Source organism: Contarinia nasturtii, unplaced genomic scaffold, assembly GCF_009176525.2.
Source record: "Contarinia nasturtii isolate CC-2019 unplaced genomic scaffold, AAFC_CNas_1.1 Cnas_scaffold_1037, whole genome shotgun sequence".
NCBI lineage: Eukaryota > Metazoa > Arthropoda > Insecta > Diptera > Cecidomyiidae > Contarinia > Contarinia nasturtii.
In genome coordinates, this window is record NW_022198383.1 from 5907803 (window position 1) to 5920884 (window position 13082).

Consider the following 13082-nt stretch of genomic DNA (forward strand, 5'->3'; position numbering starts at 1 on the left):
TTGGGAAATAATTATTGCGGGATGAAACCGGCATTTCTATACTACTACCGTTATATGAATAATCGCGTTCCAATTCGATCATACCAAAATCGGTTTTCCCATTTGTTGACTTAATCATCCAATATTCTGTTTCCGGTCAGTTAAAATGTCAGTTTATGTTCTAGGTTTAATATTCTCCTCTTATTATTCATGGCCCTTATATCTAAATTATCAATATAATATAATATTTCTGTTCGTATTTCCTTTAGTTGTTCACAATTATGATTAAATGGCCACATATATTCAGGACATAAAAATTCAACATATTCGTGTCAACTGTCACTTGACATCCAGTGCTATTTTGCACGTAATAATGTTTGGTTTGAAAATTCCATTTGAATTCAATTAAACGTTGTGATGCGTTGTCCCTTGTGATATACGTTCAAAACATATTCCCGTTCTGATTGTGGTCGACTGCTAGTAAAACGTCGACCACAATCAGAACGGATGTACATTTGAATAACTTTATTTCTCGTTTCGTGATATAAATGTCGGATAAATTTAATCGAATATCGCCATCGATGCAACTTAACTTGATGACTCAACTAACTTTCAAATTGCCGGTTCCAATATTGGTGTCATGTTGTAACAAATCAGTTGATCTTTTCAACACACTATCACACTCTTGAAGTTGTAACTCGGTCGGAAATTCATATTTGTTAGTTTTTATTCACCGTCAAAAAAATATTAGGTTAGAAAAAAACAAAAAAATATGATTCAGTCTATGTGATTTACTTTCAAAAATGTATAATCGTAATCTCTATATTCAGTATTTGATTGGATTCAATTTATTACACACATTTTTCACTTATTACACCATCAAAAATATATTTTAAACAAATTATTCAGCTTGGTTCGTGTAAAAAATGACATGAACCGTCCGATAATGACATCTAAATGTCTTTCAATGCACGTTTTAAATATATTGTGACATGAATACGCACAGAATTGCTATGTAAAACCATGAATCGCACGGAAATTGCGAATAAATTCATATTTTGTCTTAAGTACAGTGCCATTGTGACATATTAAGTACGTCATGGAATCAATGTGTTTGAAATTTCATTTCGTGTGAAACCAAGTTCATACGTAATTTACGTATTGAATGACAACTGAGTTGTTTTCAGAAGCTGACGTGTACTAGCAAATAGTTGATAGTGTTAATGTTCAGATCTCCATTCGGTTTTTCGTCACAGAATAATTTTGTTCAACTAATATTTTCAGCAAAATGCTTAAATTAGGTATGTTTCAACTAGATTTCTATTCTTAATTAACCGTTGTGCAATTGTTTTGTGTGGAAACATTATTAGTGGAGAGAAGAGTTTATTGTATTTTTTATAAAAAACGATTCGCAAATGCCGATTATGACAACAGTTCATACCGGCATTTGGAAATTACAAAAAAATATCCATCGATGTCATTTGTTTAGCAAATCCATCGATGTGGATTCTATGAAAGAAAAAGAAATTCCACGATATTGTCATAAACGATATTTTGAATTCAAATTACGCAGTGGGTTTATGCGTGGAAAAAACAAATAAGATCTAACCTAACTCTCATATCGATTAGTTGACGTTGCATTTACTCAAATCATGTTTTATTATCTATATTGATTCTATGTTCTAATCGGAATGAATGTTTGAATTTTGTTTGCAGGTTTTTTACTATTTTTAAGCATATTCGTGTTGGGCGATGCCCTGCGAGCTATAGAAAATCATTTGTCCAGTGAAGATAGTGTACGTCTACAGCAAGTCTTCGTTGATGGCATCAAATCTAATGACTTACAAGCAATCTACTTCAGTGCGCTCAATCTCAAGGAATTATCAGCACAAGAAAAGAGCAACGTTTGTGAACGACTCCTCTCATTACACGGCGAATCGAAGTTGAATGTAAGTTTTTGTGTTTGAAATTACACATGAAAACAAAGTTTCATTTTTTCATAAACAATTATGATTTCGTTGCAGGAATTTGAAAAGAACTTTTATTTGGTCGGTGCCAGTAAACTCTTATCATGCTCAAGTCCAGTTCCAGCCGCCATTTTATCCACTGTTAAATCATCATTGGCAAAGGATACAACTACAGCACATGAACTTTATTACAATTACTTCTCTAATAAATACGCTGGAAATGCCGTTGATGATGCAACCAAAACACGCATTGCAACCAACTTGCAAACAATTTTAAAAGCGGACGATTCGTTGAGCAAGTGAGTTTTCGTATTATATTTATTTTTTTATTTAAATGAGAACTGTCTGTAGAGATGAACCAGAAGAGATTTTTTTTTTGCTAAATCTATTTCTTTTTTGAATCACAAACAGTCTCGGTCATGCTTTCAACATTGCCGCTGAATTGGGAACAAAGGCATCTACTTTGTCAAAATGGATCGAAGGAACTATTGCACAAGCTGACGAAATCAATGGCAAACAATTGCAATTCGAAGGTGGTTTAAGCATCACCGCACTAATCATCAATGGAGTTCTGAAATTCTCAAAAGCTGTTGGCGGTGCTGCTCCATTGACTGAAGACCAACAGAACAAGTTCATTACATACTTTTTGTCACGCAGTGTTGTCTTACAACCAAAAGGTGCATCACTTTTGCTCGAAGTTTTGTCCACGATTGCAACCGATCGTAAGACGGCACCAATTGGAATCTCATTCATTGGAAATGGACAAGTGTTCCCAGAAGCTCAGGAGTTGAATATTCAAATTGTCGATATTTTAGGCGAGCCAGTTCAACCGGCCATTTCATCTGTCACCGGTTCAATCACATCGAAAGCAGATAACTCCGTTTTGGGTTCAAATCTTGCATTCACCCCACGTAGTTCCGATCGTACCGCATACAGTTTGAATTTGAAATCATTAAAATTGAAACAAGGCACATACACCATTGACATTAAAGCCGATACATATACACAAACGTTGGTGTTCAAAGTGTTGACCCAAGTTAAAGTGGCCAGCCTTGAAATTGGAATTGGTGAATCGGACAGTTCATCGGCTATTCAAAAGCACACCGTTGCCTATCCACAGAAATTGAATGTCGTTTTGAATGCCGATCAACAACAAAAGATTCTCGTCAAGGCATTGCTCGTCGATGAAATAACAAACAGTCCAATTACGGTGCATCAAGCATTTGTTTTGTTCGAAGATGACAAGAAAGCACGTGAAGTGATCTTTGTGGCTGAACAAGATACGTCGAAAGCATACAAATTTGATTTGGATGTTGGCGCGCGGGCAGTTTACTTCCAACACAAATCTGGTGTGTATTCATTGGAATTGATTGTTGGCGATTCATCCATTTCAAACTCATTCCGCTGGCATTTGGCTGACATTGAATTGAAATTCCATGAAGTAAAAGAACAAAGTGGTAAGAATTATATTACTTGAATGGCAATGTCAACTTTTTCTTACGCTTTCTTTTTTTCCAATCCAGCATCAAATGTGAACCAATCACGCACACCAAAACCAGAGATCATCCATCAATTCCGTGAGCCAGAAAAGCGTCCGCCACGATTCGTGTCCGATGTCTTCACTGTACTTTGTGCCGTGCCACTAGTGGTGTTGTTCTTCTTGTGGATCAAACTCGGAGTTAATGTTTCAAACTTTTCGTTCAGTCTGAGCGGAATTGGATTCTTTTTGAGTTTTGGCGGCATTCTTACTTTGTTTGGCCTCTTTTGGTATCAATTAAATATGTTTGAAACATTGGGTTATCTCATTCCATTGGCCATTTCAACATTTGTATTTGGAAACCGTTTCTTACAATCCATCGCACGAAAACAAAGCGAACACAAAAAAACTGAATAGAATGCAGCATGCATGTGATTCAAAAGAATGTAATTTTTTTGTTCATTTAACACAAAGTAATACGTTCACCTCTTCACAGTGATTTGATTCAATTGAATCAGATTTGCCGATTCATCTATCGTAAATTATAAGACATTTTCTGTGTGTTTTTTTAAAAAGTAATGAACGTGTTAAATGTCACATCGAATAAAAATGAGAAGAAATAAAAACTGAAGAGAACACAAAATAACACTAAGAAAATTGTCGTTTGAAGGGATTTTTTTTTTCAAATCGTGAAACTAATAAGTAAAACTCAGAGACTCAATGAATTAAATCACTATCCCTTTCTTTCTGCGCTTAGTTTACGCTTTAATCAATCTGCTCTTTTTTGTAAGTAAATTGGTATTGCATTTAAATGTAAAAAAAATCTGTTCCAGGAAGTGTGCATAAAATAGACTTATTTAGAGATACAAAGTAGAGGCATTTTTTAGTTTTGGTTAATTTTTCTATGTGTACCGATAAAAACTAATTGCATTTATATTTGTGTGGATGTAAAGTGAAAACGCATTTTTTAATGGTACGTAATTATATGAATCTGAACTGATCAACGAAGAACTATTGAGAACAAGGGAAAAATCATACAAAACTAATGTTCTTGACATTTTAACTTAGCAAATAAAGAAAGGAAATTCACAAACAAAAATTGAGTTAATTCACATTTAAATTATAGGAGCTGATGCGCTTGAAGACAACCATACTATATCGGCAATAGCTGGTTTCGCAAACGGCGAATCAACTGAATTTAATTTAATCAAATCGTCATTAAGACCAGTTGAAGAGCATTTGGTAATGTATATAAATGGATTTTGAGTCGGAAAATAAAATCGAAAATATATGTTGCTATTAGCAAAAAAACAATTAGCAAATACATAGCTAGCAAAGACTTTTTGGGAGAAGCATACATAATACAACTGTAGACCACGAAATTATATTACAATTACTTGCAATTAATGCAAGTTGATTTGTTATTTGAGAATATAAAAGCAAAAACGTAGTTTAGTGCATCGTGATTTGAACGCATAGAAATACAAATGATCACCAAAGACCAAACTCATACCGTGAAAATTGTCGATTTCGAATAAGAAAAGACGTAGAGTCCAAACAAATAAAGAAAGGCTTCAGTTTTTCGAGGTCGTTTCATAAAATCTTATTAAATTCATCAGAACGAAAAAAAGAATATGAAAATGTAAAAAGTTTTTTAAAAATATAAATGGTGTCATAAATATAATTGACCAAATTATTATTATTCATTATACCAATAGCTATTTCAAATATTTGAATAAAATTTTAGAAAAATAAAATAAAAACGAATTCCGATATTATTCTAAACCTTCTCCATTGCTTGTAGATGTGTTTACCAACTATTTTTGTATTTGTAACCTAAGCATCTAAGGACAAGTGGAGTAAATGGAGTGCGTAAATATTTGAAAAGTGAAAACGAACTCCGGACAAGTGTCAAATTGACATTGTCAAATTGTTGTTATAGCAAACATAGTTTACACGGTGAATTTTGACGTATAGCCTCTTCGTTATTTGTTGTTGGTTTGCATGTACTGGTATTTGTAGTTTGATACAAATTCGGAATGAGATCATCACTTGACAATATAAACACGTCATTGAAAAACGCCGAAAGAAAGATAAATTTCACAATACCGAATCGAACACAGTTAGTTTCATTGGACCTATACAGATGAAAGGCGGATATAAACAAAAATTCAACATTTTCGTAGGCTTCTTGGATCGTTCATTTTCAATTTACAGAAACCAATTGCAATTTTTTACGGGTTTGTTTTTTTTTAGATTTTAATCATATTGATTCATTTTGTTTTTATTTGAAGTGCTCTCTTTATATATTGATGAAAAAAATCATTCATACCAATAGCTATCAATTTCAATTAACACACGATTCCAAACGATATTTTGGTATTGAACGTGAATCATACAGACAATATTTTTTATTAGTTAGAAATAATAAATGTATGCAGTCATAATCTGACATCAAAGTAGTCCATATAAAAAGTAGCCATTTCAATTATGTTTCAATCAGTCGAATAACTTTCTTGTGTATGGTTAGACGTATATTTCATTATTTTTTCATCTTTTTTCTCTTTCCAATACAGTGTTAGTGTTCACATTTTTAATTGCAATTTATTCAATCATGGCAAACAAAGAAGTTAATGTCACCAACTTGGCCGAAGGCATTTCCAAATTTTCCGCTGAATTCTATCAGGTAAAATTTCCAATGGATTGAAAAAATTCTATTCAAATTCAACATTACACAAATATTGGACATTTTTTTATCAATTTTTATTGTTCATGCATTCCCATGGGAATATACAACCCCGAAAAGATAATAATTTCAAAAAAATAATATTTATTTTCTACATTTTTCACATTGCTCATTAGGAATGTACAAAATCAACCGGTGGTGATGTAATAATTTCACCGTTATCTGTTGCCAGTGCACTTGGTCTATTGGCGCAAGGTGCAAACGGAAAGACATTTGACGAATTATGTAAAGGATTACATTTGACGCATGACAAAGAGACACAAGCCGATCAATTTGCCGTGCATTATGAATCATTGCAAAAAAGCATTGGCGAGTCAACATTGTCGATTGCCAATCAATTGTATGTCCAAGCTGGCTATGAAATTAAGAAACATTTCCAAGAAGTGGCAGTGAAGAAATTCTCATCGGGCATTGATTCGTTGAATTTCGCACAATCCGCTGAAAGTGCCGCAACCATAAATCGTTTTGTGGAACAGAAGACAAACAAAAAAATTAAGGATTTGATCAAGCCTGAAATGCTGGACGCCGTAACACGTTTGGTCTTGGTGAATGCCATCTATTTTAAAGGTAACTGGGAACACAAATTTGATCCGAAACGCACCACACAAGGCGATTTTTATGTGAGTGAGACCGAAACCGTTCCCGTCGACTACATGCACATTAAGAAAAAATTCAACTACGCTGTTTTGGATGAATTCGATGCCACGGCACTTGAAATGAAGTATGTTAATTCGAACTTCTCGTTTGTGGTCGTTTTGCCGAATGAACGCACAGGCCTATCGGCTCTTGAAGACAAATTGCAAAATTACGACTTGGCTAAAATCACCGATAAAATGCACCGTGCAGAAGTGGATGTCACCATTCCAAAATTCAAGGTCGAATACGAAATTAACTTGAATGACGCTTTGAAAAATGTAAGTAATATTATGCTTTATGTTTTTACACACTGGCCAATCAACTCAATGACCAATTTTATGTTCAGATGGGCATGGCTGATATGTTTGGCCAGCAAGCTGATCTGAGCGGACTCTTGGAATCAAATGAGCCGTTGTACGTGTCGGACGTAGTCCATAAGGCATTTATCGAAGTGAATGAAGAAGGTGCAGAAGCTGCTGCTGCCACAGGTAAATATCTAAATCCATATTTTTTTTGCGATTTGTATGAATGTTTGCTTCCTGTGCGTAAATCATTCTTAATCGCTGTTGTATATTCGCTTGTGTGTGAATTTCATCATCTCAATACAATTTGCTTATTTTATTTTATCTTTTTTCATATTTCGAACACATCATTTGTCTATGCATTGGATATTTAAGCCGTGGTTTCTCGCAAAAAGCGAAGCCTAAACACACCTATCGCTTTTGAAGCCGCCCATCCATTTTTCTATTTTATCTCATCGCTAGAGAGCACTATATCTTTGCCCATTTTCCTCGGATCACTTCTAAAGCCTATCACAGATAGCTATCAAATGGAACACGATGAACTTTAAATTTCTTAGTTATTGTTCATCAACCATTTGCCACAAGCTCCACTTCATATCTTATAAGTATTTTTAACGAAAATCCATACTTGAATTTTTTTGTCAAGTATCGCGGTCTTCTTTTTTACTTGAATAGATTAGATTAGAATAAGAATTCTTGGTTTGAATAAACAAAGGAAACAGTATTTGTTGCTCTTATCAATCCATACTACATATTTGCAATTTTAGTGGGAATTTGTTTATTTCGAATTATTCGTTGAATTGATTGAAGTTCTTTCAATATCTCGATATGTAAAAAAAAGAAAAAACAAATTGTTTACTCTATTTAAACTTGAGATTTTTTAAAGCGAAAAACAATTTTGATTTTTTTCCAACCCACAAAAATAAATTAAATATTCGCTTGGAATTTGATTTTAAAATAAATGACGCATAACCATATCATCAATATTTTGAGTGTTCATTCCAGTTCATTCGATTTTTCAATATAAAAAAATCGGATGCTTCAATTTCATTTGAGACATACACCTTTTTATGTTTCTAAAGTATGCGGCGAAGGGTATTCATATGTCAATAGTTCATTTGTTATTCAAAGTGTTCGCAAACTTGTCGAATAATTTTAATGTTTTCATTTCTAATATTTCGCTTATTTCAAGGTATTTTTGCAGTATCATTATCATTGCCAATGAATGAATATTTCGTTGCTGACCATCCATTTGTGTATCACATTTGGGATACGCATACTAAAGCTAGCATGTTTAGCGGTCATCTCACGAAATCCAATTAAATTTGCGATTTAAAAATAAAATCACCACGAAAAAACGATCGAATAATAAAAACATGTTTATGTAATTATTGAGGAATGTGTGTTTTTTCGGACGTTTTGTTTTTTTTTTTGTGCCAGAAGATTGTTGCGAGATCATACAAATCATTGATACATACACTGTTCACACAAAGAGTTAAATTAAATTGATATTTAATAATTCATTCGAAGGTATATCCGTGAGGGCCCGTTGCATGCCAATGTACGAAGAATTTAATGCTGATCATGCGTTTGTGTATCATATTTTGGATCGAAAAAGTAACTCCACTGTTTTCAGTGGCCGCCTAACGAAACTACAATAAATTTATGACACAAAAGATTGAAGAATGAAAATATCTATTGATTTAACTTTTAATAAATAATTAATTATGAAAATTCGACAAAACTGGCGATAACTTTATAAATCGTGATCAAATCAAATGAATAAAAGCAGCACCGTAAAATCTATACCCTGATGAAGAAATATCAAATGAAAATCTTTTTATATTTTAAGTTCATTTTGTTGTGTTTGTGTTTTCTTGCTTCTTTACGCACAAAAAATAAATAAACAAAACATGCATATTAATTTTATCGAATATTTTAAAGGTCTTTCCATAATGTTTTGTTCCATGCCAATATACGAAGAATTTAATGCGGATCATTCATTTGTGTATTATATTTGGGATACGCATAGTAAAACTAGTGTGTTTGGCGGTCGTCTCACGAAGTCCAATTAAATTTTCGATTTAAAAATAAATTCACCACGAAAAACGAGAAAAACTCTATAAAATTGATATTTTATTATTCGTTCGAAGGTGTAGCCCGGAGGGCCTGTTCCATGCCAATATACATAAAATTTAATGCTGATCACGCGCTTGTATATCATATTTGGAATCGAAATAGTAACTCCACTGTTTTCAGTGGCCGCCTAACGAAACTACAATAAATTTATGAAATAAGAAATTGATTTAACTTTTAATAAATAAAATATTACATAGACGTGAATTTTATATAATAATTAATTATAAAAATTTAACAAAATTGCCGATAACTTTACAAATCAGCGCCGTAAAACCTATACCCAATTGAAGAAAAATCAAATGAAAATCTATTTATATTTTAAGTTCATTTTTTTGAGATGTGTTTGTGTTTTCTTGTTTCTTTACGCACAAAAAATAAATAAACAAAACATGCATAATAATTTAATTGAATACTTTAAAGGTATTTTCTTCACGTTTGCTTCCATGCCAATGTACGAAGAATTTAATGCTGACCATTCGTTCGTTTATCATATTTGGGACCGAAAAAGTAGCTCTACTGTTTTCAGCGGCCGCCTAACGAAACAACAATAAATTTATGAAACAAAAGTAGACTGTAGAATGAAAATAACTATTGATTTAACTAATTTAGTAAATAAAATAATTCATGGAATTGAATTTTATATAATAATTAATTATAAAAACTCGACAAAATTGGCGATAATTTTATAAATCGTGATCAAATTGAACGAATAAAAGCAGCGCCATAAAATCTATACCCTGATGAAGAAATATCAAATAAAAATCTATTTATATTTTGAGTTTATTTTGTTGTGTTTGTGTTCCTACTTCCTTATGCACAAATAATAAATAAATAAAACATGCATTTAATTAATTTTATCGAATATTTTAAAGGTTTTCTCATGGTCCGTTGCATGCCAATGTACGAAAAATTTAATGCTGTTCATGCGTTCGTGTATCATATTTGGGACCGGCAAAGCAAGACCACAATGTTTAGCGGTCGTCTTACGAAATCTAATTAAGTTGAAAATCAATTGGATCAATCGGAGAATCAACATTTTATGAAATAGAAGAAGTTACCAATTGAAAAAGACTTATTGAAACAAACATATATATGAAATACGTTAACATACAATAGTACATACAATATATTTTCATAACCGTATAACATTTTCAAAGCACAATACTGATTGACTTTATTTTTTACGTAACTAAAAAGAAACAAATGTATTTTTTGATAACCTTAAATACACCCAAAAATTTAAATATATTTACTATTTGCTATCAAAACCGCGAGTCTCTTTCCTTTCTAATTAAATGATGTCAGTGAGTGACCAATTGGATTTACTTGGATTAACATTTTTCAATTGATAGTTCGCACTCTTATGGTAAGTAACGAAGCCTAAAGCAGAATGCCTCTGCCTCTCTCCCTCTGCTTTCATCTTTTTACTTTTTTGTATGACAATTTTATCGCATAAATTCAATTATTGATGATGACATTGAAAAGTGTGTATTTCCTTTTTACATATTTCAACTAGTGCACTTGGTTTTTGTTAAATATTTTCTTCCTTTTTTCGACTTCAGTTTTGAAATAGTTTTCATGAATAGAAATAATTGAACATAGTAGGCTAATATGAAAATATCGTCAGTTAGTGAAATTACATCAAATTATATGGAAGGGAATCAAAATTATAGTGAAACTAAAAATAGCAAGAACATTTAAAAGAAAATTCAGTAAAAAATTGTATTGAAATGTATAACGACGTAAATTTTGCAAGGAATGAATTTAAGTTAGCCGGAAATTATGATAACTTGGGATCGCAATTTGATAGGAGGGCAGCATTTGAATACGAAATAACAAACAACCTGAGCAGACCAAAAAGATATAGAAAACAGCAAGATCGTGATAGTTTGGCGAATAGATACAGAAGATATGCTAATCAAGATAGATATGCTGCCGCTAATACACTTCGAGACGATGTATTACGTAATTGGAGAGAAACATCCTATTCAGCTCCACGTTACCAACCTTACCAACGGCCATCAGGTCATGGTTGGAGAGAAAATCATGAAAATTTAAGGAAACCACGTTTTCCTCTGAAACCCAACAGGAATGATGGTTATAAAAAGATGAAGATGTAAGATTTTTCTTTCCCTGTAAAGAACTCAATAGTTTTTTCACCTTTGGGGAATAAATTCAAAACTATTGAATTAGTTTTAATGTTATTTTATTCATTTAGGTCATCTGGAAAGGTTAATATCACCAATCTAACCGAGGGCATTTGCAATTTTGCTGCTGATATTTATAAGGTAACATTTCGAAAACACGATCATTTAAAAATAAATAAAAAAAACAATCATTGGAACAATACATTGGTTTTAGGAATGTACAAAATCGACTCGTGGTGATGTAATAATTTCACCATTATCAATTGCCGTTGCACTTGGTCTATTGGCACAAGGTGCCAATGGAAATACGTATGATGAACTCCGCAAAGGATTACATTTGACACATGACAAAGAGACAATAGCTAATCAATTTGTTGCATATTTTGAATTATTGCATAATACTGTTGGACAGTCAACATTTTCGATTGCAAATCGATTATATATCCAATCTGGCCATCAAATCAATAGACATTTCCAAGAAGTGGCAGTGAAAAAATTTTCATCGGGCATTGAATCGTTGAATTTTGCACAATCCGCTGAAAGTGCCGCAATCATAAATCACTTTGTGGAATCGAAAACAAATGGAAAAATTAAGGATTTGATCAATCCCTATATGCTGAACGCCCAAACACGTTTGGTTTTGGTGAATGCCATCTATTTTAAAGGTAACTGGGAACACCAATTTGATCCGAGAAACACAGAACAAGGCCATTTTTATGTGAGTGAAACCAAAACCGTGCCAGTCAATTTTATGAGCATTACGAAGAAATTCAACCACGCTGTTTTGGATGAATTGGATGCCACGGCCGTTGAAATGAACTATGCTAATTCGAACTTTTCATTTATGATCGTTTTGCCGAATAAGCGCACAGGCCTATCGACCCTTGAAAACAGGTTGCAAAATTACGACTTGGCTAAAATCACTAAAAAAATGCACAGCACAAAGGTGGGAGTGAGCATTCCAAAATTCAAGATCGAATTCGAAATTAACTTGAATGACGCTTTGAAACATGTATGCAATATTATTTTTTGATGTTTTATGTTTCTATTCAGTGAACACCCAGCTGAACACTCAATGATCAATTAACATTTTTAGATGGATATGGCTTATATGTTTAGCCAGAAAGCTGATTTTAGCGGACTGTTGGAATCAAATGAGCTGTTGTTCGTATCGGACGTGGTCCATAAGGCATTTATCGAAGTGAATGAAGAAGGTGCAGGTTTTTGTGATTGAAGCATCTCTGGCTGGAAAAAACTTTTAAAGCAATATTTTAAAAAAAATATACCAAAAAAATCCTGACTACTTTATTTTATTTGAGTTTTTATATGATATATTTTACAAGCTGATAATCTTATTAACTATTTGATAAAAATGTTTGTTGGAGAAATTATTTATGCATAGTTAACGCGTAGTCTGAGTTCATTCTCAGTCTTCTATTGCTGAGTGAGGTCGATGAAAATTAATGTTGATTTTAAATGAATTGCATAAATTAATAACAACAGGTTCGAACAGTGTTCCTTAATCTCTATCTTCTAGTCAATTTACATTGTCATAAATATCAATTTAAAATGCGCAAATCCCTACATTTTGCACGCTATTCCGTTCGATTTCAATTGTTTTCAGAATTGCATCTCATTATAGTCAGAAATAAAGACGCAAATTATGAGATTTAATATATTCAGTGCATG

General features: G+C 32.7%; 2 protein-coding genes across 3 annotated transcripts; both read left to right on the forward strand.

Annotated features, from left to right (window-relative positions):
• The first annotated feature begins 1149 nt into the window (after positions 1 to 1149).
• Positions 1150 to 7831, forward strand: LOC116343701 (dolichyl-diphosphooligosaccharide--protein glycosyltransferase subunit 2). The gene is made up of 12 exons (XM_031771909.1): positions 1150 to 1280; positions 1696 to 1928; positions 2004 to 2245; positions 2358 to 3403; positions 3470 to 3838; positions 3898 to 3960; positions 4550 to 4665; positions 5483 to 5663; positions 6000 to 6109; positions 6286 to 7083; positions 7152 to 7293; positions 7483 to 7831. Exons 1-12 carry the CDS (start codon positions 1268 to 1270, stop codon positions 7653 to 7655), a joined length of 3486 nt encoding a protein of 1161 aa, XP_031627769.1. The 5' UTR covers positions 1150 to 1267; the 3' UTR covers positions 7656 to 7831.
• A 3059-nt stretch (positions 7832 to 10890) lies between these two features.
• LOC116344525 (serine protease inhibitor 42Dd-like) lies at positions 10891 to 12701 on the forward strand. 2 transcript variants are annotated; one of them, XM_031773120.1, is made up of 4 exons: positions 10891 to 11362; positions 11465 to 11534; positions 11608 to 12405; positions 12490 to 12701. In XM_031773120.1, exons 1-4 carry the CDS (start codon positions 10977 to 10979, stop codon positions 12625 to 12627), a joined length of 1392 nt encoding a protein of 463 aa, XP_031628980.1. In that variant the 5' UTR covers positions 10891 to 10976; the 3' UTR covers positions 12628 to 12701. The 2 variants fall into 2 exon arrangements, with proteins under 2 accessions (XP_031628980.1, XP_031628981.1); XM_031773121.1 differs by having other exon boundaries at positions 11608 to 12339; positions 12447 to 12497.
• Positions 12702 to 13082: the final 381 nt, after the last annotated feature.